This window comes from Triturus cristatus, chromosome 2_1, assembly GCF_964204655.1.
Source record: "Triturus cristatus chromosome 2_1, aTriCri1.1, whole genome shotgun sequence".
Lineage (NCBI taxonomy): Eukaryota > Metazoa > Chordata > Amphibia > Caudata > Salamandridae > Triturus > Triturus cristatus.
The window spans coordinates 29,993,220-30,021,214 of record NC_140581.1 but is presented as its reverse complement, the minus strand read 5'-3'; the positions used below and the strand labels follow the sequence as shown (position 1 = coordinate 30,021,214).

At 45.8% G+C, this 27,995-nt stretch overlaps 1 protein-coding gene across 1 annotated transcript in view; it reads left to right on the top strand.

The window, feature by feature from the left end:
* The first annotated feature begins 2,883 nt into the window (after positions 1-2,883).
* The window catches only part of SPAG8 (sperm associated antigen 8), a 230,039-nt gene continuing 204,927 nt past the window's right edge, over positions 2,884-27,995 (top strand). The window contains exons 1-2 of the mRNA XM_085627734.1: positions 2,884-3,024; positions 26,979-27,069. Coding sequence (XP_085483860.1) covers positions 2,957-3,024; positions 26,979-27,069 — 159 coding nt within the window. The 5' untranslated portion in view covers positions 2,884-2,956. The remainder of the gene's footprint in view (positions 3,025-26,978; positions 27,070-27,995) is intronic.

Genomic DNA, 27,995 nt, shown 5'->3' with positions numbered 1-27,995 from the left:
CCAAGACCTATAACTTGAGGAGGCTAACCAGAGAAAGCACGGTGTTCCAATGGACACCGGAAGCCCAGGCGGAATTTGAAGTCATCAAAAAAGGGATCCTAGAAGCGATGCCTCTCAAGGGTTACGACCCGCAAGGCGCCACCATACTCATCACGGACGCCAGCGACAAGGGGTTGGGCGCTGTACTCATGCAAGACCGAGGAAGTGGAGAAGTGGAGACGATAAGCTTCGCCTCCAGAGCACTGACGGAGACAGAAGGCAAGTACAGCGTCATTGAGAAGGAGATGTTAGCGGTAGTGTGGGCCATGACGAGATTCCGGCAATTCCTATGGGGTACCCGATTCCTGCTCAAAACGGACCACAAGCCGTTAGTGAAGGTTCTGACGTCGTGTGGTCACGCCAGCGCCACACCCAGGATATCGAAAATGTCCCTAAAATTGTTGGACTACAGATATGATGTAGAGTACATCCCGGGAAACAAGAACCGAGTGGCAGACTACCTGAGCCGAGCGGCGGCCATGGAGCCGGGAGAAGAAGACCCCGCGGACAGAGGAGAGATGGTGGCTCTCATTGAGGATCAAGAGAAGATCATCAGCAGACAGGAGTGGACAGCCGCGTATGACGAAGATGCGGACCTGAGGGAGATAAAAGCCCACATCACCCAAGGGTGGCCTGACAAGAAAAAGGTGAAACCCAACCTCAAACCTTTTTATGAAGTGAGAGAAGAATTGACCGTGGGAGATGAGGGCATATTCATATACCGGGGAGACAGAGTAATCCCCCCCACGAATCTCATCAACAAACTACTGGACCTATTGCATGAAGGCCACCTGGGTATTGGGAAACTCAAAGCTAGATCGAAACAGAATTACTGGTGGCCAGGCATGGACATGAGGGCAGAGAGACATGTCAGGGAGTGCCCCCAATGCCAAGGGGCGGACAAAACGTTGAGGCCATTACGCCCGGCTCTGGGGAAATTCGACACGCCCGCCAACCCATGGGAAGAGTTGTCCATAGACATTTTAGGGCCGGTGCTGGATGACCAGAGCGTACAAAAATATGTGTGTGTCCTCATCGACCGTTATTCCAAGTGGCCAGAGATAAAAGTGAGCGAAACGATGGACACGGAGAACATCCTGGAGTTCCTATCGGAAACATTCACCCGAGAGGGAATTCCCAAGTCCATCTTAAGCGACAACGGGCCACAATTCACATCAGAAAAATGGAAACAGTTCATGGGGAGGAACGGCATCGAGGTAAAGCACACGGCCATATACCATCCGGCAGGTAACGGTCTGGTGGAACGATTTAACAGAGTGGTGATGGGGGCCATTCAAGCAGCCATCACCTGCAACAAAGACTGGAAGAAGGCGGTGGAGAATATGGTATGGGCCTACAGGATAACGCCCACAAGCACAGGGTACAGCCCGTTCCAAATATTGAGAGGACGTGAACCTTTCACGCACGACAACAGAATCTGGAAGGAGAAGGTAGTGACCAGTGAATGGTCTCCGGCAGTCGTGAGAGCAAATATGGAGAGGGCTCAAGCCATCTACACCAACAACTACAACAAGAGGAGGAGTGTGAAGGACACTCGGTTAGTGAGAGGAGAATGGGTGAGAGTAAAGTTGGCTACCCTACAAAGGAAAGGAGACAGCAAGTACAGCAAGCCCATGCAGGTCAAGGAAGTGTATGACAGAGCGGCTCTGCTCAGCGACGGGAACGTGTGGTCGCAGGACCGCATGGCCCGGTGCAACAAAATATTGAGATGGGAACAGTGGGAGACGGAAGGCGAAGGCACGGGAGACGCGGATGGAGAGAATAAGGCGAGCGGAAGTGAAGAAAGGGAAGAAGCAGGTACAGGAGAGGAGCAAGGAGGAGAGCAAGGGGGTGAGACCCCAGTGGCAGAGATGGACAGGCTGGGAGGTAATCGGAACAGTGGGGGAGCGATGGCCGAAGGGACAGAACGTGAGGAAACACAGAGCCAAGGGGCTCGAGGGTCAAGCGGTAAGGTGACCAGGAGCGGAAGACAAGTAGTAAGGCCTTCCAGGTTCCAAGACTTTGAACTGGACTGCGAACTGTAAGTGACTTATTGTTGGGTCGGTAAAAGGGGGAGATATGTAGCGGTCTAGTTGTTAGCGCGTCACGTGACGTGACGCGGGTACGCAGGTTGACGCCCGGATGCGCGCGCAGGAGTAAGCGCGGAGCGTGAAGAGAGAGGTGCGTGGCAGCGAGCGGAGAGATAGAGGTGGCCGGCGCTCCTAGGTGTAACTGCTCACTGTTGTGCCAATAAACATAGCGGAAAGATAACACTTGTTCCGAGTGCTCATTTACCAACTTTACAATTATCTTCCTAAACTATTTCACTAATGAATTAAAGCTGTCACCTGTTTTTTGCTGAAATTGTGTTGTTTCCTCAGCTACTCTGCAATCATTATTATACCACGGGAAGTATTATTGTTTTGGGCAGCGGTTGCCTTGACCCCTTGGCTATTAGCCATAGCTAGTACTTTATCTTAATGAATGAATATCTCTGTCGTTGTAAACGGTGAACACACAGATGCGCGTCTTGGAGCGCTGCCGATAACGTCCCTTTCACTATCTTATACCAGTGCCTTCCCTTCAGGAGTGATAAAAAACAAACATTGCTACAAACAAACATCCGAGTGTTTAGTAGTCCGGGACGTCTAACCAGAGTAAGCCGGAAGTAGCGCGGCATGGAGTGTATGACGTCAGAGTTCGTTTCTAGCCAGCCTATAGCGTTTGACGGCTGGTGGTGAGGGTGACGTCGTGTTGCTCCACGCCTCCTCGAGTGCGGTCTTCCAGGAAGCTAGCATAAGAAATGGGCGGGGTTTAAAGAATATATGTCAAATCACAGTTCAGCTGTGCCGGTTCCCATGGGAACCGAACACGCTTGGGAAGAAAGCAGTTGTTCCACGATGTGTTTGTCGTTACTATGGAGACAGCGGGGGACTGTGGTGCGCAGGCGCACTGCGGCGAGAGCGGAGCACGAGACAAGCAGAGGTAAGAGACAGCCAGCACGAGGATGAGACAGCGGGGCTGCGGTGGTTCAAGAGACAGGAGAGAGTGGCTGAGATGAGAGAGAGGACAGACTAGAGAGGGACACAGGCTAGGAAGGAGAGCCAGGCACTGGGAAGAGGCAGGGTGGCTAACCGAGGGGCGTGGGGGACGGAGAGGGAGTGACAACACAGAGAGGAGCACAGGAGACGCAGGCTGCAGAAGGAGAGGGTTACACTCAGGCTAGACTCGGTACGTCTCACTGTGTGACGTCACGGACGATGCTGCTCTGACGTCTGTACTCTGAGTCTGCAGCTCCCAGGGCTGCGAGTGTGCTGGCTCCCCCCTCCCCACGACACAAGCCCAAGAGAGGCCAAGGAGAGGCTGCAGATGAAGGAAAGAGACAGAGTGCTGAGTGACGTCACGGACACTACCGTTCTGACGTCTGAGGTGCACGTCATGACCACTCAGTCTGCAGCACCCAGAGCTGCAAGTGTGCTGCCTCCCCCCCCCCCCTCCCCCCACGAGACAAGCCCAAGAGAGGCCCAGGAGAGGCACCTGATGAAGGAAAGAGACAGAGTGCTGTGTGACGTCGCGGACACTGCCGTTCTGACGTCTGAGGTACACGTCATGACCAGCAAGTGTGCTGGCTCCCCTCCCCACGAGACAGGCCCGAGAGAGGCCAAGGAGAGAGAACTGGTGAAGGGGGGACACAGAGAAGGGAAGAATAGGGACCCAGTCTGAGGGTCCAACGAGAGGAGGACCGAGGCTCCAAGAAAAGAGTGTAGGGAGAGAGTTGGTGAGATTCAGCTGAGCTGACAGACACTGAGAAGAGAAACAGACCCACAGACATGAGAGAGTCTAAGGGGAGACACATTCACACCAGCACTTCATATTTCAGTGGGAGACTCGCTATCTTTATTTCAAAAACGGCTTTATTGTAGTGTTCTCCAACTGAACACTCCCTCTCCTTCAGAGCAAGTTCCGTGAAATCTAAATTCATCTAGAAATATTAAAGGGAGCTTTGACCATCCAAGCGAATGATGTGGATGGAGGGGTATCTAGGTAGGACTGAGAAAGGAGCGCTGAAACGTTTCAGACACTCACCTCCAGTCACAGATCTGGGCTGAATCCATTATCGTTCTTTAGCTCACTTTGCTACCTCAGTTCAGACCCAGCTATATACAAATCAGTCTTGACCCTGTGCCTCATGGGAACAGTCCAGCTCAAACTGCCAAGCCAGGTCTTCCCTGAACTGGAAACAAGCATCCTGGGACTGGTTTTGGGGTAACACCCCATATCAGCCAGGATAGCTTGAATCTAGTGACAAAGTGTGCAAGGGACCCACGTCTGGGCATACCCTGCCAACTTAGGGCGAAGAAAACAAACGCAAGGAGGTGATAGACAGATCGCTGAAACTTTTCAGACGCTCACCCACCAGTCACAGATCTGGGTTGAATCCATCATCGTTCTTTGGCTCACTTTGCCACCTCAGTTCAGACTTAGCTATATGCAAATCAGTCTTGACCCTGTGCATGGCGAAGGTGGCGAAGTGAGCTAAAGAACCATGATGGGTTCAACCCAGATCTCTGACTGGGGCTGAGTGTCTGAGAAGTTTCACGCTCCCTCCATAATCTCTTTGTGTTTGCTTTGTTTGCCCTAAGTTGGCAGGGTATGCCCAGACATGGGTCCCTTGCTCACTTTGCCACTGGATTCAAGCTAGCCAGGCTGATGAGGGGTGTTACCCCGAAACCAGTCCCAGGATGCTTGTTTCTGGTTCAGGGAAGGCATGGCTTGTCAGTTCAGGCTGGACAGTTCCCATGAGGCACAGGTTCAAGACTGATTTGCATATAGTTGGGTCTGAACTGAGGTAGTGAAGTGAGCTAAAGAACGATGATGGATTCAACCCAGGTCTGTGACTGGGAGTGAGTGTCTGAAAAGTTCAAGCGCTCCGTCCATCATCTCTTTGTGTATCTCCTTGTGTGTTTGCTTTGATAAGGGAATAAAGACGACCGAGAGAGGTTGGGGAGAATTTGTTGGCAGAGGGAAGAAATATCCTTAGAAAAAGCCTTAGGGAGGGGTTCGTGACAAACAGTTGATAGTAGTCGAGCAAGAATCATGGGAGGGACAAAGAGACAACAGAAAGGCCAATGATGACAGTACGAGAGGCAGCCTTAGAAGCGGATGAGGAGGAGAGACAGTGACACAGAAGAGACAAAAGCACAAAGAGACAGCATACAACACACCTAGACCTGTTTTTCATTTTTGTAAGACAGTTCAAAATAGAAAGCATAAGAGTAAGACGTAAAGACAAAAATAGAAACAGAGTGTAAGAAAGACGAAGAAGACAGGCAGGTTAAATAAAAGATTGTTTGTAAGAGCTAATGGTTAATTCACTGTAGAAAAACCAGATTTGCAAATTACTAAAACTGACACAAGAATTCAAACCAATGGTAACAGAGTACCGAAATGTATAAAGGGGCATCCATTAGAGAGGTGAAAGGTCAATGTAGTGTGGAGAGTTCATTCAGTGGAGGGGCTTCTGGTGACAGGTACTATGAACATTTCTGTTGGTTGATCTATGCTATGTTTAATTACTTAAGTAATGTAGTGGGTGAAGAGGTGCACGGGCATGCCACAGATGGGTAATCAAACGATTCCCTGCATTGATCGGCACGGACGGCACAGTCCCTATTGGCTGCACACCTGTAGCTCTGCGCATGTTATTGGTAATTGTGCCTTTTCCGTGGGAGAGCTGGGACTTAGTCATTCTGGTTAAAACATTTATTATGACTTGTGGTACTAGTGCCAACAATTTCCATAGATTTTATTGAAACAATGTGTCAGTCAAGTATACCATTCATTTTTCTTATCTGTGGGTTAACTTTGACCAGAAAGGCAGGTGAAACAACATGTTAAGGCAGGAATGACCAGTTTGTGAAGGCAACTTCATCCCCTTTTGTATTCTCCTCCAAATTAGGCCTTAAATCCCTAAAACAAATGTTTCCATATATCGGGCAAAGTGCATCTCGATGGCTGTTTATGAGGCTGGCATTTGGGGGCGTGTTAGGGTGCCTGTGTTACAAATTGGTGAAATGACCTGCCTCAGAAGAATGTTGTCACTCCCTTAGAGTACAGCGTCATTCTTGTGCCCTTGAGACTTAGGTCTGCAGTCTATGGGTGACCTTATTAAACTTCACCTGCTTGTAGTGTAGCAGAGGGTCTGGACGAATGAGGAAGCTAGATTTAATAGGTCTATCATAACAGACAGTCAAGCCCTCAATCGGGTCTTGAAATTCCATGGCTGGAGAACATCAAAACCCGGGGCGAGCCGATGTATTCAATGAGGCATTAACTTGAGTTAGGATGGGCAAATCAGAGAACTTAAACATACTTGTTTACGGTTGTTTGAGGAAGAGGGATCACCAAGCTGAACTTAAAAATACCGTCAACCCCTATCTCAAATGATCTCCCCCACTGGTTTTATAACTCTATTTAATTACTATCCAGGACTCCCAACAGAGGTTCTTGTTGCCTCGCCTGGTGTCATTTCCTCACTGTGACGACTGGTCGCTAATGTTAGGCACGTGCTCATGGGATCACTTCTTCATTTCATGTTTTTCTGTCATTTTTCTGACTGACCTAGAGCTAGTTTTATCAAGCCTCAGTTGAGGAGACTCTTGTTTAGAAATTGTTTTCCTGCAATAACTTTTCTTCAGCAACTAGAACCAGCCGAAGTATGCGCGACCATTTACGCTGATTTAAACCTCGTCCTCTGTATTAGGGAACACTTTGAACATATGGGCAGTCTGATAATGAGAGGATGTTTAAGGAATGTCTTTTGAATTTTAATGGTTTTTATCATGCCGATCTGTTTAATGTGCACTGTGTCTAGATGTACGGTTTATTTTTAGATGCTGTACTTTTATGGTTTTTTTAATACATAAAAACCGAATAAACTTTTTAAAAGAAGTAATGCAATGACAGTACTAGACCCGGGGAGATCTTATCTCCCATAGCTCTGTTGTCTTGAGAGCTCAGGGCAGTGTCTCTGGCTGAAATCCGTGTTTATGAATTGTGTGTCACCAAGGGTATCTCTGTTATTCAAACCATGAATTTCAAGTTTTTTAAAAACATGTAGTAATACTTAATTACCATACGTATATGTATCCTCTGCCGGCACACAGCCTTTGGCTGTGCGTGGCGAGGGGGTTGGGTGCCGGGCCTGGCTGCCAACCCCACACTGCGCACAGCCTTAGGGGGGCTTGGCCATAGGACCTGGCCCTGGGTACCCTACCCCCAAGGCTGTTATTTTTTAAAGGGTAGTGGGCCAGGCAGCACCCTCCTGAGCTGTAATCTGCTCTGGAGACTCCATCCCCCATACCCCAAAATAAAGGGGAAGGGGCGCTTGTGTCACCCCTCCCTGGGCCAATTGACCCAGGGACCCCATCCCCCGTGGCCCAGTGTGATTTCTATGGAGAAGGAGGCAGGTGACCCCCCCCCCCCATGGGCTGATTTCGGCCCCTGGGATCCATCCTCTGAGGCTGGTGCATTTTACAGGGAAGGGGGCATGCAGCCAGCTTCCCAGGTCTATTTCGTCCCCAGGGACCCCCATATCCTGGGGCCTGGCGCATTTTGAAGAGGTCTGGCATGTTTATTTAGGAAGGGGGGGCAAGCGACCCCACCTTTCTGAGCCAATTTTGGCCCCTGGGACCCCATCCTCCATGGCCTGCCATGCTTATTTGGAGAGGGGTGCACACGGCTCCCCTCCTGGTTCCGATTTTGGACGCAGTGACCCCATCCCCCGGGGCCCTGTGCTGTTATTATGGGGAAGAGGGCACACTGCTCTCTCCCCAGGCTGATTTCGGCCCCAGCAACCCCATTCCCCTTGAGCCCAGCACCGTTAGGGGTGGGTGCCCACTTGCAAGAAGCAGTTCCTAATGCTGCTCCCCGCAGGTGGGTACACTATTAGATCTGTTTACCTTCCTGCATCACTGCGGGCAGGTAAACAGATCTAAAGTCTGCTCCCCGAGGGAGGGAGCATTTATGAAGCTCCCGCTCCCTGGGAGCGGACTTTGTGTTTGCTCCCGCTTGGCAGTAGATATAACAAGCATTGGCACAGCCAATAGGTTTCGCCTTTGGGACCTTATAAGTGTTTAGCCATGCAACAGTTGATGCTGTTGTACCAATGATTATTGTGCTGCATAACTAAATACTTGTAAGGTCCCAAAGGCGAGACCCTCCGATATCCGTTCTCGCGTTGAAAATCTTATCCTCCTAGTTTTACCAGCCAAATAATTGTGGCATCTCTTCACACCCCCGTGCTGGGTAATCAATCTGCTTAGCATCACCAGTGCTTACTCAGAATTAGAAGCGCTCTAAGATAATCAGCGCTCCACACAGTCTGACAATTTCAAGGCTGGATTTATTTGTTCAGCATTATCAGCATCCGCTCACCAATGAGGATCCTTGTGCTATTTACTTCACCTGGTTATTATTTAATAGCGTTCACTCATATCACTCTAAAACACTTATGACAATCAGCGCTACCTCACACTAATTGGAGCACTATCTGATATGCTCCTTTAAATCTTTTGCACATGTGCATTCCTCACATTATCTGCTGTCTAGAAAGGCCTCTGATGCAAACTTTGCATCTACTGCCGAAGAGATGTCTCTCATAAAACAGGACCTCTAGAACTCTCTGCAGGGCCTCTGGAAAGATATCCAGGAAGACATGAGTAAGGGCATGGAACGCAGCAATACAAACCTTATGGGCATGCTTGTCCCCCAGATTCATGAACTACGCAAGGATGCGGATGCTAGGCTCCAGGATATTTTACGTCAAAAGTCAAACCGAAAGTTTGGAGTCCACGGTGATTATCACCTGAACTTACTCAGGCACCTAGAGGCAACACAGTTCAAAGTACGTACTATACAAAACTCCCATGTTGCGTGACAAAAAAGACAGAAAAAATACCATCCAGAAATAAGCAAATGCACTTGGGGAACGCAGGGTGAAGTATAGAATGTGAACTGTAAATCAGGTTTGAATTGCTGACATAGAAGTAAGATTTTTTTTTACACTCATTGATCAGTGTTTACTTCAATAAGGCTAATGACAATTGGTATATATCGCGAAAGGCGAGATTAGCCCTACTTAAAGCTCGGACTCCCTTCCTGACAACCTACCCCCATTTGGCAGGTGAAACCCTCTGTTAAATAATACAGAGTCTCCTATAGTGTCTACAATTCCGTCTGGGTCGAGTGTCGCTAGACACTTCACTGTGCTGGGGAAGAGAGGAACAGACAGAAGGAAGGTGGGACAGAGCCGTGCGAGCTAGGTCGATACCAAATGAAGAGCTCTCCTGAGAATGGGAAGCACCCACTTTGCACTGCACCACAAACAAGACAACTAGCAGTCTGATCTTCAAGAGTAAAACATTTGCACGCTAGAACAGATATGGATATAAAGATATACAGTTCGTTAAGGTCTTTGCAGTCTGATTTTTCTTAGTAACACGCAGTGCCCACATCTAAAGAGCAACTTACCTCGAAGACGGCCACTACGGCATTCTCTATGCAAACCTTCATCACCTTCCAAAAATGTCATGTTCTACAGTCATTTTAATACGGTCACCTTCTTAAACACCTGAGTGCAATGCAATCTAATTCGCGAGCTAACTACTTGACAGGTATGTAACTCCGAGAGCAATCAACTGTGTTTCTATAGTACTTCGTATGCACGTCTATAACGCTATATAACATACTGATAGCATTAAGCTGCACAGGAAGTTATGTGTTCTTCTGCTGGTGTCCTGCCTTCAATGCCTCTTGCTAATTCACTTACACCCCTGCTCGTTCTTGGTTGTTGCGCTCCTAAAGATGACAGTGACACCCGGCTGTCAGCATAACACAGTAAGAAGACCAGTTATACTAGCAGATGGCGCTATGGTAACAGAGGAAGGACAAGGTAACAATTTATTGAAGCATCAAGACGTACGGCCATGTTTAAAAGGCGAGCTCTGCCTTCCAAATACTTTTGAACGCTGCTTGTTAAAGGATGTTCGCTGTTTTCTGAGGTCCAGCGCCCAGTAACATCGTTATTTAAAAATCTATTAAGTACATTAGTATTTATTTAATAAATACATTTTAAGAAGAACAACTGTCATTGAAAAGACGGGGGAAAGAATATTAAATAATAAAGTAGACATTTAGTGGATTGTGCAATTACATTCGTATTCGTTCTACGCCTTCTTTGGTACATTGTATGGAATAAACGACCATTTCATTAATTGTGATCTACTGAAAACAATTGTTGAATACCTATGCGGCGTACTCGTGACGCAGTTCAGACCGGGTGGCTCTGGGTAGAAATTCTACTGACAAGATCCTTCGAAGGAGCCACATAAAACGATGGAATATGCTGTAGGTTAAATACAGGCTGGGTGGCTCTCGTCACCGGAAGTCTTTCTACCGCGGAATAGCATGTCGAAAAAACTCTCAAAGGTTGAATCAATGTTATTTGATAAACCCAGACCATCTTGACTGGCAGCAGTCTGGCAAGCCTTCGACTGCTGCTGAGCGGCGTATGACCTGCATTTCAAGGTGCAGGTAAGCCATATGAACACATGCAAGACAGTTGTATGCAGCTCACCCTGTGCAGCTGTATTGCTAAAACCAAGTAGAGGCGCGCAAGCCGACAAATTCACAGGGAGAACCGAGCTGCAAGTTAGATTTGGCTGTAAGAGCCAAAGCACATGCCTTTCGATTTTTTTCATACATAATGAGGAGGAATATTGCGTTAGCAAAATAGAGCCATGATAAGTGCTTACATGGTATTTAATTATGGTATTTACTTTGACAACTACTTGTTGTGATGTGCGCTAGGTAATTGTTTTAACTTGAAGGAAAACAAAAAAGACTGCTATCGGTATGCATTTGCTTCTCACATGGCACACGTTCTAAAACAAGGACGTAACAGATGCAAGCCAAACACAGCTAAAACATATGGACAAAATTTAGAGACAGGAAGGGAATCGTAGTACGTAGGAGTTGAGAGGAGGGGAGAGAACACTAGATGAAAGAAGGAAAGGGGAAAGTCTTTGGATTAACAAGCACGTGAAAATAAAAGCAAGATCTCTTCAAGGTGCTTTGCATTTGAAGAGCGAGAAGTTAAAAAAAACACGGCAAAAGTGAAAGCAGGGGTGCGCGCGCGCCGGCAAACACGCAAGTGGTGCGTGCAGCAGTGCCAAAAGTGAAAGTAATCACGCTCCAGATGGTGCCTCGGGTGCTGAAAGCTGGCAGCTGTACACGTTCACGCTCGTGTGAACATAAGCTTTAGGCCAGCAAAAGCCGGTGGGTAGCACTTTAAAAACCCACTTACTAAAAGTCTCTCCAGTGCAGCAAATGCGCTGGCTCAGGCGAGACCTAAAAATGCTCCCTCCAAGCGAAAGCAACCACAGGTTTTCCTGCCAACGCCGCAGCAGACAGGGAAATCGGCCCAGGGGTGGGCTCCCTTGGATATAGCCTGTGAGCAGGCCCAGGGTTTGTGGTCCCTGGGGCCATTAATGACTCTGGGAGGGGGGCGGCTCCTCTCCCCATTTGCTTACATTTCAGCCCTGGGGTGGGCTCCCATTTCATAGTGTTTTGGCCCCGGGGAGTGGGCTTACCGGGGCCAAGTTGAGGTTCAGGGAGGGGGCTGCGTGGCCCCCTCCCCATTTTATAAAGTTTCTACCCAGGGGGTCTGCTCCCAGGGCCTCTCCAGGCTCTGGGACAGGGGCCGCTGTTTCCCCCTCCTCATTTACTAACGTTTTGGCCTTTGGCGTAGACTCCCTTGGGTGTTTCGAGGCTCGGGGAGAGGGGGCACGCATTTCTTCCCTTTGTTTCCTTTTTTGGTCCAAGAGTGGGTCCCCCCTGCCGTATAGGCTTAGGGGGTCAGGGTATCCCTACCCTTCTCCCATCTATCTTTATTTTTTTACAACTCCAGGACAGTCTCCTGTAATGGCTGCCAGCAAAATGTTTCTCATGTTGCTGGCAGCCATTCCGAGCGCTCGCTCTCACAGGAGTCTGACTACCATGGGAGTGAGATGGCCGAAGGGAAATAAAGCTCCTTGTGCCAATCAGAGTGCTCTATTTTTAAATTGGAGCTCCCGCAAGAGTATCTGAGACTCTCAAAAGTCCAAACGTCCAAATATCTCAAAAACTACTGAACGTATTTACAGCAAATCACAACAAGCATTTACAATGCAATGGTCTCGGCATTGTCATAGTTATAGGTATTGGTATTGGTTATGACATTGCTTTTCTTTTTGCCTTCAAAAGATTGAAAGAAACAGTATTGCTATTTTCAAGTTAGTAGCTTAATGTGTCTGAAATGTGAGACCTACTGCATTTGCACACAGACACAGAGGCAAACATACAATGTCAGTCATACCGAGCCACTTACACAGAGCTTTTTGCATAGAGAAACGCACACAAATAGAGCCACTCATACTGAGCCACCTACATATACAAAGATTTACCCACACAGAGTCAGAGGCAGTAATGCATAGAGGCACTTTCACAAAAAGTCACCCTTATAGAGGCACATAAAGAAAAATACATACACATATAGAGCCTCCTGCACATACATTGAGACTCACACAGAGGCACACACACACAGCCACATTCACAAACACACATATACACAGAGCCCTATACACATATTGCCACACACAGAGAGCTACACAGATATGCAGAAGCACATAGACACATATAGATGTAGCCACATACACATTGATCTTGTGTGCTAATGAAGAAGTGTGATGCACTTTACCTGTTCTTGTAAGCTTTATTTCAGTGAGTAGTATTTATTGATAGTAGTAGTTAGTTAGAAGAGAGTAGTATAGTGTGGTTAGTATAGTAGTTTGTAAATTATAGAGAATTGTAGCTGCGTTAATTAGGTTATGATAGAGAAGTACTATGAAAGAGTGAGTAGTAAAGTGGTATTTATAGAGTGTTATGAGTGTTATGATTTGTAATAAATTAGTAGTGGTGTACTAGAGTGTTAGTAGTATTAATATTTGTAGTATAGTGAGTATTAGAGTGAGTATTAAAGAGTGTGTTAAACATTAGTATTATTTGTAGTGTATCAGATAGTGTTTTTAGTTATGTAGTAGAAGTAGTATTGTTATTTGAGTTAGTGTATCAATATTGTGTACTATCACATGACAAATAGTTGTTAAGAGTGAGAGAGTAAGTAGTAAAGAGTAAGTTGTGGACTTTAAATGGACGAGTAAGTATTAGTAGCAGAGTGCAGTAAGTATTACTTTTGCGAAAGTATAGTGATATACATTTGTACCTTTGTATTCATATTAGTACATATATGCCGAATATTGTTATGTATATGTGCATATTTAATAGGTTAGCAGAATGGTGTATATAGATGCATGCAAGCACATAAAAATAAATATTTATTCCATGGAAAAAAAACAGTAAGCAAAATGGCGTATGTTTTTTTTATTAACTGTAACTTTAAATATGTTTTTAATATTTTAATATAATTTTGTACTTTGATGATGTTTGCATAATGTATACTTTAAGCTTTGTCCAGAATTTCGATTATGCATTCCTTTTGAAAGATGACATTTAATGTCTTCGGTAGGTGTGGCATGAGAGCCTCTGCAAAGTCCTCAATGTCTGCTGGTATATTTAGGTGGTCCATTAGAAGCGTATTGTTAATTTGCACCGATTTCAAATGTTCGTTGTCTTCAATTTGTATTGTTATAGTACTTTTCTCCTGAGTTGTATTCTCTAGTCCATATATTGTGATTGTAAGTTCCTCTTGGGGTTGCTCTATTTTCTGGGAAGGCAAAAAAAATGTGTTAATAAAGGCATTTACAGTGTATGTACATTTATTTATTGCCATTTTTGAATGGTTTTTGTGATAAATAGAAAAGTGATTGGTATAGATCTGGACCGAAATCGGAAAAGATATCAAAGGTAATTGCAGATAGTACCGAGAGGTAGAGACATGTCTGTGTATGGTTAGGTAATGCTAAATACTAAAAGTGAGTAATAATGGGAAAGTATTTATGTATTTTAGTACGGAGGGGGTGGTGTGTTGTAGAATTTGTGATTTAGAGGGAGTGAAATGTAATGTAAGAGGAATAGAATTTGAAAGACATTGAGAGAGATCGATGTATGGAGAGTGAGTTTTATAGAAAAGCAGTGACATAGAATTAGAATATGCAGAGGTAGGGAGTGATATAGTGTGAATATAGTAGAAGATAAATTAAAGTTAAGAAAAGAGAGGCACTTGTATTTTAAGGAAATTGTGTAGTATTGTGTTATAAGAAGAGATAAACGTAGTTGTAGATAGAGACATGGATGTTGGTCTGCTCGAGAAATAATTATTTAGGAAATTGGTGGCAGTTTGAGAGAAAGTTAGTGTTATATATATAGATAAAGTTAGGTATGTCTAGTTTTGCATGTGGTAGCAGGCAAGGTATGTATAGTGAGTAAGACAGGTAGTATGCTAGAGTTAGGTAGCAGCATTTTAAAATGTGTGGAAAAGTAATAGAGTGAGAGATGTAGTGTGTTATGAGAGTACGATCGTACATATATGGATGTTGTGCTTATGTGTAATTGTAAGTACGTGCAAGTGTTTTGAAAGTTTGTTTGTAATGTAGCTCTCCTAAATGTTTTGTATTTTGTAGTTATGTAGGGAGTTGTAGGGAAGTTAAAGAGAAATTTAGTTAGTTATAGATATACAGGTAGGGTGGTTTAGGGAGTAATGTATATGCATGTAGGTAAAGTGATATATATTTTTGGTGTGACAGTTAGTTGTACTATTGCAAAATGTATGTAGAAGAGAGAGCAAGAGATGTTGTTAGTTCTGAGAGTAAAGAGATGAATGTAATCTGTGTTGTGTATTAGATGTGTAAGTAAGTATTTTTGAATGTATGCATGTATTTTAGCGATAAATATTGGATTGCAGTTTGCACTTACTTGGAATTGGGTATTTCGAGTTGAATTTAATATTTTCTGGTTGTTAAATTCATGCACTGTTAAATGAGTTATTTTGATGTATGTTCCAAGTTCGATTGGGAAGTCCGCTGCGTCTCTCCATAGTGTTATTTTAACCGTGTCAGTTGCATCATTAACTGTTATAGATTTTAGTTTAGTTTCTTGTCCTCCAATGAACACCGTTTTTGTTTCTTCTTCCTGTGAGATACATAAAAGAAATATTAGTATTATTTGTAGTATACATTGTATACAGTGGAGCAGTATAGTTTTTTTTTCAGAACTTGTGAAACAAATTTTAGTTGATTATTGTAGTGTATTTCTTCTGTAATAGTAAGTGTGTGCTACAGTGTGTACGCTAGAGAGTGTGCGCTAGAGAGTATGTTATTAGAATATGTGTATTATATAACTTGTAGCAGAGTGTATACTAAAGAGTAGATGACTATATTTAGTATAGTACTAAATTTTATTAGTGGCGTGAAGAAAGAGTAATAATAGTTTCAAATTTGTTGGAAAATGTTGACAGTGTTCCATGTAAGTAAAACTATGGAATTTTACAGATTGGTTCTTACCTGCATGCTCACTTATTTATTATCACTTATTGCCAAATTATAACTGGTAAATATAAAAGAAATGAAAAAAGGAGTGAGTGGAGTTGATAGTACACAGTATGTGGTGTATAGTAAGTAATAGTGGTAGTAGTAGCAACATTATTGTGCAGCATATAGGAATTAGTAAATGAAGTATGAATATAGTCTTTAGATATATTTTTAGACTATTAATTTTTTATTATAATGCATGTCGTAGATTTTACTAGAGACTATTGGGAAGGGTTATGTAGTAAAGAGTGAGTGATAGAGAGTGTGTATGTAAATATATGTAATAGAGTGTGTATATGTAAAAGTGTGTCATAGAGTGAGTAAATAGTATTAATGTGTGTAAAAGAGAAGGAACCAACAGGCAGTATTAGAAATTGTTCTAGATAGAATGTGTGTTAGAGAGTGTTGTACAGAGTTTGTAGTAAAGAGTGTGCTATAGAGAGTGTGTGTTTTAAAGAGTTTGTGTTACAAATTTTGTTATAGAATGTATGTTATAGGGGTTTCGAGAGTGTGTCTTACAGTGTGTGTGGTAGATACTGTGTTTGAAAGTGTGTGGTTGCAAACAGACTATTAATTGTAAATTTTTGTTAACTCAAACAACTTAAAGTGTGTTTGCCATAAATTAGTACTTACTGGTCTGTATGAATGCCTAGAATTTTCAAATACGTATGTGTCAAAAACTGGTTTTAATTGATAAAAATCTCCAATTGCTAAAATGGATATTCCACCAAAAGGGAGGTTTGACATTTTTATTTCTTGTAACCTATTATGTATGAAATTGAAAAGATTTGCCCCTACCATTGAAATTTCATCAATTATTAGCAATTTAAGATGCAGTAATTCATTTTGCAGTGCGCTCCTTTTGACCTTTGGACCAAGATCTAGCTTCCTACCGTATTTTATGTTCCACCCTATGTCCTCTGAGGGTTGTTGAGGGCTACAGATGACCCAAGTGGTGGTGAGGTTGATGATAGAAATAACTCAAGTGACCGTTCCTATTGAAGTGTCAGTGTAGCGTGAGAGGGTTCAGATTCAAGCAGATGATAAAACACGAGTCTGCAGCAGCGCCGAGTGGGGCGGAGGTATTTGAAGATCTACTGGGACAGCTGTCACCCGACACCCTGCAAGCCTTGTTATTGTTCATAATATGGGCCGAATATGGATTGCTCAAGAGTCTACATGAAGAGGTGTTTGACACAGCACGAAATCTGACATCTAGAAGGTGGCAGCCTCGGATACTCCAAACCAGACATCTCCACGGATACAACCTATATTTGCAACTCCAGCATCAGCAAGGTCTGTTCAAACACAGGTTTGTCCCAGAATAGCAGCTAATACGAGCCCCTCAGATATCCCTTGTGATAGCCAATAGCCGGTACCACCATGTGATTTTCTTTCCAGAGGGAGAACCTTCCTTTATTGCAGCCAATCACTTAGAACTTTAAAGGAGCCCCCCTCTGTCGTCGGAATGTAAAGGGGCACTCTTTCTTGATAGTCATACCGGAATACCCTGTTCATTACAATTTTCAGAAGACTGACTGATGCCCAAGTCCTAACCTCGATATGTGGACCCTGGTGAGTGGGACCTCTACTGGTCACAAATGCAAAGAATCAAAAAGAAGGACCCCAGGGACTCATGATGTTAATATATCCTCAGAATACGCATTCCTGGCGAGGACCGAGACAGTCTATCCTATGGACCAGTGTGATCTTCCTGAGAGGAGGTGAAGGTGCACAGTATGGACTAAGGGATCACAAACCAACTCCAGTTGACTTCCTCATACGTCTATTTATGGCTTCTCTTTTCTTTAAGTGATTTGCTCCTTTCCATTCTTACACCTTTCCCCCTTCCGCAGTTTATTGCTGGGCAGGTCTTCTGGATGCGTTCTGCATAAATCCATCTCTGTTATCTTCTGAATTGCTTTGCTGAGACCCGGAGATATGAACCTTTTTTATTGTTTTATCACGTTGAGACTCAGTAGGAGGGAGAGCAGGTTTACTGACTTCTTTTGTGAGCATTTCTGTAGTTTGTTATGCTCTTGTTTATTTCCTCCTCTCCTGTACAATGTGCATTCGTTCATTTACTTTGTACAGAAAAGCACCAGTTTGATTGCACAATAAAAACAATTCATGGCCCTGTATCTTGAGACCGGCACAGCCATAGACCCCACTTATGTGGCCAGTGGAACTGGGGGCCTGGACTTTACGGTTAAGGCCCACTGTGACTTCAAACCCTTATGTCCTTCGAATCAGAAGGACTAGAAGGCTGGTTCATCTGGTTCAAGGATCAGTGGCGTTGGCCTCAGTCGCAGGAAGACTTCTCTAGACTTGGGGCGAAGCCAGTCGGTCTGGGTTTAATGTACTGATTCATGCTACTTTAGCACATTAAACCGAGACACATGGGATGGAAGTGGCAGCAGCAGTCAGAGGGCTGTAGTTGTAAAGTAGGCCCTCATGCGGTTCAATGCAAGTACTCCACTGGAGGCAGAAGGAGACACCCAAACAGCCGATAGCATTCTGTAACGAGATGAACGCTGCGCTGGTCTGAGGCAAGAAGTGATTGACAAAGTCTCAAGCCAGTGGCGGAATGAGGATTGTTAAAGAAAGCCAATGGTATGAAGGGGCAGGCCCAAAGCCTACTCTGTGTATATTAACAGGTCTGTTGAACAGCTGTGCTGTCAAACTCCAGATTTAAACACATTGGATGCGTGACGGCAGCCTCAAATGTAACGCCAGCAAGACCCTCCCTCTCGGCCATGGTAGTGCGTCCTCTGGGGTCAAATTTGATAACGCTGTGTCTTTTACGCATTCGGTGGCAGAAGTAGCAGGGACCTGTTTTGGCCTACTAAAATGCACAAAAATCTGTATCTGCTTCCCTCATGCAGCAAGAACTGTGATCCAGGCTTTGATCCCTTTTAGGTTGGACTATGCCAACTCACTTTACTGGGGGCCGCCTGCTTACCTCAGATCGCGGCTTGTGCAGACTGCTGCCTCTCGACTCTTGCTGCTTCTCCCCAAGAGAGCTCTCATTCAGCCTGTTTTGAAACATCTGCACTGGCTGCCTGTGAAAGAACGTGCTAGGTTCAAAGACCTAGTTCTAACTCCTAAAGCTTTTTATCGTAGAGGCCCTCAATACTTGTCCAACAGACGTATTCCGTATCAACTGGTTAGGTCACTTTGGTCCTCCAATTTCCTGTCGGTGGTCATCCCTCCATTCAGAAGGAAAATGGGGTGGTAGCACTTACTTCTATTTGGTTGCCAAGAAGTGAAATGCTCTTCTATTACAACTCCGGGCCACAGGAGACATTTTGCTTTTCAAAAATCTTCTCAAGACCTTGCTCTTTGGGTCTGCCTTTTAGTTCTTTGCATTCATTAGGCTAGTTTTGACTGTTTGTGCCGGAACACACTTGGAGTAGCTGTTGCGTTGTATAAATCCCCAAATAATAATAATGTATCAAGTAGGGCTATTGGGGTGATGGAGGACAACTAGATGTTAGAGAGAGCCACCACAAGGCAGGAATAGCTGTCTTAATGTCAGGGCTACACAAAGAGTTCCATGGACATCCACCACAAGTCCGGAAAACGGCAATTTGCTGTTTATGGCCAGAGAATGTCAATGATGGCTAACATTATGTCAAGGATGTCTACTGCCATCGTGCCAGGGTTGGCCACCATCACGCAGGAGATTGCAAAAGATGATGATCAAGGTGTTCTTGATTACTAAGCCAAGACTATATTAAGATATCCGATTCCATCAAGTACTTTGTAGCGCTGCAAGGCCCATCTGGAAAAAATGATGTTTCATTGATAGTTTACAGGTGTGTCGATATAAAGCTGCTGGTGCGTCTCTGACCGATTCTTGCACCTGACGTGGAGCTTAGCAGGCACTCTGTGTTAACCGCTAAAGACAGTGGTCATAACATCTTTCACATTTGGTGCTTCCTGATTTCAAAACATCTGTAGCCAGTGTAGAGAATATTAAGCCAGACGTTGCAATAATCGTGCTTTGCCCAGTGGCAGCCCTAGTAAAACGAGATTGAGCTAAGAAACGACCGAAACATCTAAGCAGTGTCAGGTGGTACGAGCAGAATGATAACCAGCAGCATTGAGCTGAGCAGCCACAGGCCCTTCTAATTATACATTAAAATGATGGGCTTACTCTATTATCAATGATATTGTTAGTGAAATTATTATTACGGCTATTAGCGTTATTACTAGTATGACGTTGGTTGGACTTCTAGACTTGGATTTCACTGTAGATGATGATTAATACCATGTGAGATCCGCGCAGAGAGCCTCTGATAGTTGGAGACTGCTTTGAGGGCCCATTGATATGTGTGCGATAGAACACACTGGCTGACTTCTGCATTCATGAATGGCTGTAGATATGCATTAAATTGCAATGGTGGCAAACACCTCAGGCTGCCTGGCACCAATTGGCAGAGAGACCTTCGAGGGTCACATAGACTTTACATCCTGATGAAAGAGGCGAAGCATCTCACCCACTGATATCCAGTTCCTGAGACCCCGCTCCCGGGGGGTGAGAAGCAGCCAAGAGGTCCAGCTGGACCCACAGGGCTGCTTCTTCCCTAGCCACACCTGCATCTGATTTTTCCGAGAGCCCATGTGTCTGAACTTTGACCTTACACATGTTCCTCCCCATGTGAGGCCCACACCTCAGACCACCTTGGTGCCGGTGTGCTCATGTGCCACTTGTGAGTCTGCTTACCCTGTGTGTGATTCTGGAACCTCCACTTTGGCATTGTTTGCAAGCAAGGTTGTTGAGGTGTGCCGGGCAAGTGGGTTACACAGGGTTTTGTAGGCTTAGTGGGGCTATGCAAGTTGTACGCCATGGCCTTAGGGGCCCCTGTAGTTGTTGGGTGCCCAGGTGCCTTGTGGGTTTCAGTTTCCCATGTTTGCAGCCCTTACCCTCCGAGTATTGTATCTTCCTGGTTTGCTGTGGCGTGGCAGAGTCGGATTGGGCATAGCCATCACAAATTGTTCCCTTTGGCCGGATGCAGGATGCTGACTAGGAGGAGCCAGAACACCTGGGCTTCCGGTTGTAATATGTGAGGGCCCCAGGTTGGCTAGAATTGCACAGCTGTGTCGGTGCATATCACCTCTTCGGGGTCTGCTAGACCACATGGCTTTCAGACTGGAAGGTGGCAGCATCAGTAGGGTTTCTGCTGGGCACGCAGTGGTGGTGGTGATGGTGGCTGGGAGGAGACTGGTCTGTGGTTTACGGAATGCAGGAAGTACACCTGGGTGAAGCAGCAGGCCTTGGATGGTGTGCAGTGGTCATGCAGCACCCTGCTGTAGTAAAAAGAGTGGCCGATGCGCGTGGCCGGGTCTGCCCAGTGTTACATATGGGGGCAAAGAAGCTTTTGAGGCTGCCACCGTGGTCTGGCTACAACAGAGAAGAGCGGCACACACAGACCACCTGTTAGGTCTGACACCCTCTTGAGGTGTCTCAGCCCCATTTATATGAGAGATGTTGTCGCGTGCAGACCAGGTAGGCACCTGCACCAGGTGTTTTCCAGATGTCTGGCTCACTCACCTCTGCTCAGTGAAGTTGGTCTTTGAGCAGGAGCACCCAGTGCTTCCTAGTACTGAGGACAGCATATTGTAAAATATTATGTATGTGTGTGGTCGATCCCTGACTTTGAGAAGTCCCAGGTGTTGGGTTTATGTAGAAGTAATGTTGCTGTAAATTTGGGTGCGTGCAGGAGGTTCTGGGCACAGACACCAAGGCAGGGCAGCTGCAAAGAGAAGAGTGACTGCTACACTAAAATAATTTAACGAAGAGAATGCCAAGCCCAAAAGAAATATATTGTTGTTGTGACAGCCACCGCCAGCATCTCGAACGGCTCAACACAAAGCATGGAGGGGAACCTCCCGAGTATCGAGACCCCGGCTCTGTATATCTTTGTAAAACTACAGCTGAAATGGGGAGGTGCCATCTGTTTGGAATGCCTTTATTACTTCCGGTCTGTATGAGCTTCCTGCTCATGGACTGGGTGTAGGTGTCCCCATTTCGAGATGGGACGAGACACCGCTCACCTGAGGTTCAAGGGAGATTTAGAGTCTGGAATAACCAGGCAGACCAAGTATTCTTAGTCTTGAGAGAGTAGGGACGACACCCGTAGAAGCAGGCCACATCTCCCTACAAGTCACCCCATCTGGGAGACAAGCCTCATACAAGAGTCGCTTCAAACACAGGGCTGAGTGTGGACTGGGGGTGAGACCCTCTTCCGGAGTCCCAGTGGAGAGGGATAGTGTGGACTGGGGGTGAGACCCTATTCCGGAGTCCCAGTGGAGAGGGATAGTGTGGACTGGGGGTGAGACCCTATTCCGGAGTCCCAGTGGAGAGGGATAGTGTGGACTGGGGGTGAGACCCTATTCCGGAGTCCCAGTGGAGAGGGATAGTGTGGACTGGGGGTGAGACCCTATTCCGGAGTCCCAGTGGAGAGGGATAGTGTGGACTGGGGGTGAGACCCTATTCCGGTCCCAGTAGAGAGGGATGACTGGGTCAGATGGTCAGAGGTGTTTGCAGCTGGTTCCCTGGGGCTTCACTCTACTACAGAACCCAAAACTGAGCACCAAGTTCATGCTCTTTGACCCTTGACCCTCAATCCAAGTCTTACTCAGTGGGGTGGTGTAAGGTTAGGAACTGAGTGCAAAAAAGAATATCTGTTACCAAACAATACATCAACGTTCAGTCAGTGCTTTAACTTGTAAAAGAAAAGGTACTTTAATTCGAATACACAGACATGTTGATGAAGCTCGTCCGAGAGCTCTTGAATTGGAGCATCAAGATGTAACTGATATTACGGTGATTTGGTCCAGTCCAGGCGCCCCCCTGTAAAGTGGAGGTTCAGTGCAAAGGAGACCGTAGCACTCCTAGAGGAGGGCCGAGCGTGTCAGGGGTCAATCCTAAACACACCCACTCTACTCAGCACTGGTACCAACTCAACGTTCAGAGTGGGAAACAAGGACAAATCTGTGCTGACGTACCCAGAAAAGGATTGGGTTAGGAAGGTAACAAAACTATAAAAAATACCTGCGAGAAGAGAGGGGTGTTGGCAGATTCCCTGTCCCTTTCTTGCAGGAGAACAGACCAAAGACCCAGGATTCATTCTTTTCTATGGCTTTATTTAGAGCCAGTTGAATGCGCACAGCGTGTGAAATCATTGAGTCGATATGTGTGACCGTTTCAAATAAGCAAAGTGTAAATATTATAAACACAACGAATATAATCCCTGAAATGAATTCCCCTTAAATTCAACCCCGGCTAATGATAATCCGCACTGGCTGGATTGGCCGCCTTGAGGGGTGCACAGCATCAGTCCCCCAGCCCAGAGCTGCCTTCAAGGACTGGTTCCATTGTGACAAGCCAGGTCTTGATAGAAAGACAAAATAAGTCTCAATCCATGGCTATCATCTCTCTTCCTTCTCAACCTTCGAAGAGTGCCTTTACCTGGTCTTCTCCAGCTGCTTCTCTGACTCCTCTTACAGGACACGTAGCCTACACTCTACTTCTACAGCGTGTGGCTTCTCAGGAACCGATGAGGAACCACCAGCACTCTAGCGTTCACTATCCAAATACTTTCTACCACACAGCCTGTAGAGGTGAACAGACCCTCACCTGCAGACTGAGCCCCTGCTGCGCATGTCTCCACCGTGTCATGGTACCGCTCTGCGTTCTTCGTTTTCCCTGACAGCCCGCTAACTGCTGTTACGTTGCCTCCTCTGCTGCCTCTGTTCTCAACCTCTACATAGACCAATCCAGATGAAGCCGTTGATTGAGCAGAACAAAGTCCTTCCACTTTCGAAGCTCTGCGAGTCCTACTGCCCCTTCTAGCGGGAAGTGCCTTTGGGGTGAGAAAAAATCCTTGAGTGTCTCGTGATCCGCCATGATGTCTAGTTATCACAAGATGATCAGGGCTCAAGAAGGAAGTGTCCACTTAGTGTCTCAAGTCTTTCCCTCCCGATTCTGAGTGCCTCCTTATAGTAGGCAGTGCTGGGCTTAGTTCGCCAGATGTCCGCACTCGGGCTAGAGGTAGTGGTGGCGGGATTCTACCACTACCGACCAACACTCAAGGGTTTTCTGATTGTCTGGTAGCCCAACAATGTCTCCTCCAGCATCCTCCTTCACCTGCACTCCTCTGGTGCATCTAAATGACAAACTGCCATTGTCCCAGTTACCATCGGAAATCTGTGTACAACACACAGCGATGTGGGTAGTTCTTGAGAAACGGCGTTGAGGCAGCCAAAAAAACCCTACTGAATGATGAAACCATTACCCCACACTGACCGCAAGGTCCACGGTTCTGTGTTTCCAGCCCCACATCGGACCACATCGGGATGAAGTGATAGGTAAAATAGGTGGTGCTCAAGGTCATGCAGCTGTCTTGGGCTCTGACTGTGCACCTCACCCCACTGTTGTGTTGCTTTAAAACGAATGTGGGGCTATTGCCAAATAGTGCAATAAAAATACAGTTCATTCAGACCACATGGAGAAGTCTAGGTATTCCAGAGAGGAGAAGGCAGTTGTAGAACTGATCGCTGGCTTGGGTGTGGAGCTATCCTATTTTCGGGATGTTGAGACGAGAACCAGTTGTATAATCTCTAACTCTCTATCGTGCAACTGTTAGCGCAGGTTTGGGGTTTGTGAGGAGCACCTACCTTGCGTGTGTTGATTCCCTCAGTGGAACACCCCCCCCCCCTCCAGTGTATCGATTAATCCATAAATGAAGAGGGAGGAGGCTCCGAACATCTTCATTCACCGAAATCATATATCTGCGATTATTTCACTGGATTTACCACAATAACCATGCAAGAATATTTTTTACTTTTCCATTTTTTCATATTACACAGTCCATAGGATGTTCCAGCCATGAATAAATCGTGATTTGTGTTGCCCTTATGTGCTTTCCCTTTATTTAACACACAGCCCTTTTTACACACACACAAGTGAAAAGCACAAAGCATCAGCAATCACTCTGTGTTATGAGTCCCCATTAGTTGATCCAGTCTGAAGAGTTCTATGTGCTTGTTGAGGGCGGTTCTTGGCCTGGGACCATTTGTTTCAACAGGTGATCTTCTGCTGCGGTCTCAAAGAGGTCCTACATGCAGAGCAAGCCCCATCATCCACGTGGCCGGCAGAAGAGTCCACGGGTCAATCTGATTGAACCACATGCTATGTCCCCATCTTGAAATATGAGATATGAGCGACTTTGCTCCGACAGAGCCCTCCCTCTGGACCTGAGAATGAGTCCACAGTTCTTCGGGGTTGTGTTGGTGACTCTTCGTGTTGAGTTGTGGTCTGCCGGGTCTCACGTTGATGCCCTTTAACTATTGTTACTGAAATTTCCTCTGGCCAGACCTTCATCAGCTTGAAGACAAACTCGCCCCACAAGGGTAGTTGTTGTTGTTTTCACAGTGTGGTTCTGTGGGATCATTTTCATCCCTACCGCAGTGCGACTGGTGCTCTTGTTTGTACTGTATTGGATCAATGCTATCGATACCATAAGTCATCAAAGATCTGCTGGTACAGGTTAGATAAGAATCCCCTCCCTCCATTTAAAGTCTTAGGGCCTGACAAGAAGTCATTCCTTTTTTCTGGCCCGTGATAAACCCCTGTTTATGCGCGGGTTGGAATTATGAGTTGAGTGTTAGTAATCGCATCCAATAATCATCGGATGCGTTAAATACCCCCACCTTTGTCAAATTTTGTCCGGTCAGACCTGCTGAAATGTGACCGGGAAAACCATATGGTATTCTGACTCATGTGGATTTTGGTGCGCTGCACACCAAACTCTGCCTTCTATTACCCAGAAGTTCCAAATCGGAGCTATTTCTCCCATCCGATAAAGAACGAACCCGCGGTGTTGTTATTTACCAGATGCCATAATTAGCACCTATACTTGTAGTCCGGCCCATAATATGTAGGTTTACATTTCTTCATTGATGGGTTGCGTATGAGCGTAATTTAAGTTTTATTATTGAGAATGACGTATTGTCACTGTCACAAAAGGTCTTCTCATGGTGACTTTGAACTATGTGCTTTGATATTAATTTCACTTCAAGTCTCTGACTTGTGTTGTCACAATTCGCTCCCTGTGCTCTCATGCCCACCACAGGGGCCTACATGTGGAACTTTCCAGAGTTCAAATAAGCATCCAGACGTTCTACCGTACCCTCTTCAATACCCACACACTGATTTCCAGGCTCTTGGACGCGGTTGGAAGATTTCAGTTTGTTGCTGATCCATTCCGGAGTTTATGGAAGCCATTCTGCTTATGCTAAACGTCCAATACCTAGAATTCCCTGCTCACTGCTTCGTCTCCGACCCCACAGGCCAAGGATGGGTGGAGGAATTTAGCACACCTGTGGCATGTAATCCCACTGAGATCTTTTAAACCCCAGTTTGCGACAGTCCAGAGTTGGTCCTACTAGCCGTCTTCCTGTTTGACTGGCCCCTTGTTTCCTGGGTAGTGAACTAAAGTTAACCCTTGTTCCTTGAACTAGCACTGCCTGCAGTACTTCCTTGATTTCCGATTCGGCTCTATTTTAGAGCATCCTGGACACTTGAACATTCTGTCTTCATGTAGTTATCTCGCCCACAGTCCCCACCTTTCTTTCCCTTTCCCTTAGTTCCAGTTTCTAGTTTGATACCTTCCTGTTCCTGCTATTTTAGCTTCAACTTCCCTTGCGTGGTTTGTTACCTGCTTTCTTCCAAGTGTGCCCTTTGTATTCCCTTCTTTTCTGCTACGCACTCCTCCTTGCTATCTCCTTGTCTTTTGTGCCTGTGTATTTTGTTGTACTGCCTTGCTGTTATGCATTGCGTGTTCCTGTTTGATCGCCAGGTTCATCTGACAACCTAGGTGGTGTTTCTAGTCCACTGTGATTATTGTCTATGGGTTACATTTATAACCTCACCATAGGTGTCCGCTCCAAAGACCCTGCCTTTGCAGGAATATCATATATATGGGTATTTGCAGTCAGTATCTGTAACAGTAATTGTGGGTGAGGAACGTACTGAGCTTCAGTCTTACCATGTGGAGCTCACGAGTGCTATTTCCCACATTTCCCTTATTGTTATTGTTGTTAGACATATGTCTTGCATGTCCTTCCTAGGTGTTCATTAGTCTGAATGCTAAATCAACTCTTAAGTGCCTGTTATTCCTGAGATTTGACTTTTTTGTTCCCTTGTGCAGAGCTTCCCCCTTTCTCCTCTGGCTCCCTGTGTGATCTGGGGCAGCTCTGTATATTCTGTTCATGTTGTCTAGCCTGCTACCAGTCCTTTCCAGAGTCCCTGGCGTGTTTCTGCCATTATTCTCTTTTTCTCACCAGACTTACCATGAACATGGAGGCCCAGGAGGTGCAGCACAAACCAGCAGTCATACCGCGCTATAAACATCTGCTGGACAACTGGCTGGAAGAGGTAAATGAGAGGCGAACCTGTAGCGACTGAATACAAGCCTTTACGACTCGGGATCCAGACCAAGGGCAGGACCTGGATGGGCTCAGCCATGTTACGTTAGCGTAAGACTGCTCATCAGGACTGATATCCCTTCAGCCTGGTGTCAGTGACGACTCATTTCCTAGGATCAGGGCCTTCTACTAAACCTTGAAGAACATTTGTTGTTCCGCCCCACGTTATTGGAATGTCGACCTAGGAGGCTTCACGTATTCTCTGTCCAAAGTGCAAACCAGATAGATCAGCGTACGTTCAAATGTGCCCATCCCTAGTGGATTGATGGACCACTTGCCTTGTAAGAAGTTCCTTGTGTTGTGATAGCTAATTAGGAGCAGGGAGGCCCTTTCTGCTCCTCATGAACACTACCTTCTCCTGTTTATGTAAGCATACTAAACCTCATAGACTATGACGCGTATTGTGCTCCCTTCGAAGGTGTCGGCTGGTGTGGCCCTAGCTAGACATGACTGTAGATTACATTATGTTTGGAAGTGAGTTATACATTCATCCAACATACATAGTTGCTCAACCCTTGCTCCTGTGGTCACTATTTTCCTTTCGCCATGACTCCGGAGCCCTGTCCTTTGCCTGGTCTTTTATTCACAAGAGGACAGTGTGGGAGAGGCTTCTGTTTGCTCCTCAGCGCCCAGAAACTTCAGAGCCTCTGTCACACACAAAGCTGCATCACACCAAGTGTGATTGGATTGGCGGAGAGGGTAGGTGAAAAAAACACATGATCTGGGCAAAGCAAATACCCTAAATTGAGCATGTGGTTGAGCTCTATGAGGGTTTAGTCTGAAGAGGTGTTTGCTTATTGCTGTCATGATGTGGTTCTGGGTTGTGGGTCAGTCGGACTTTAGATACTTAGACCATCTTTAGGAGTTCCACCAGAC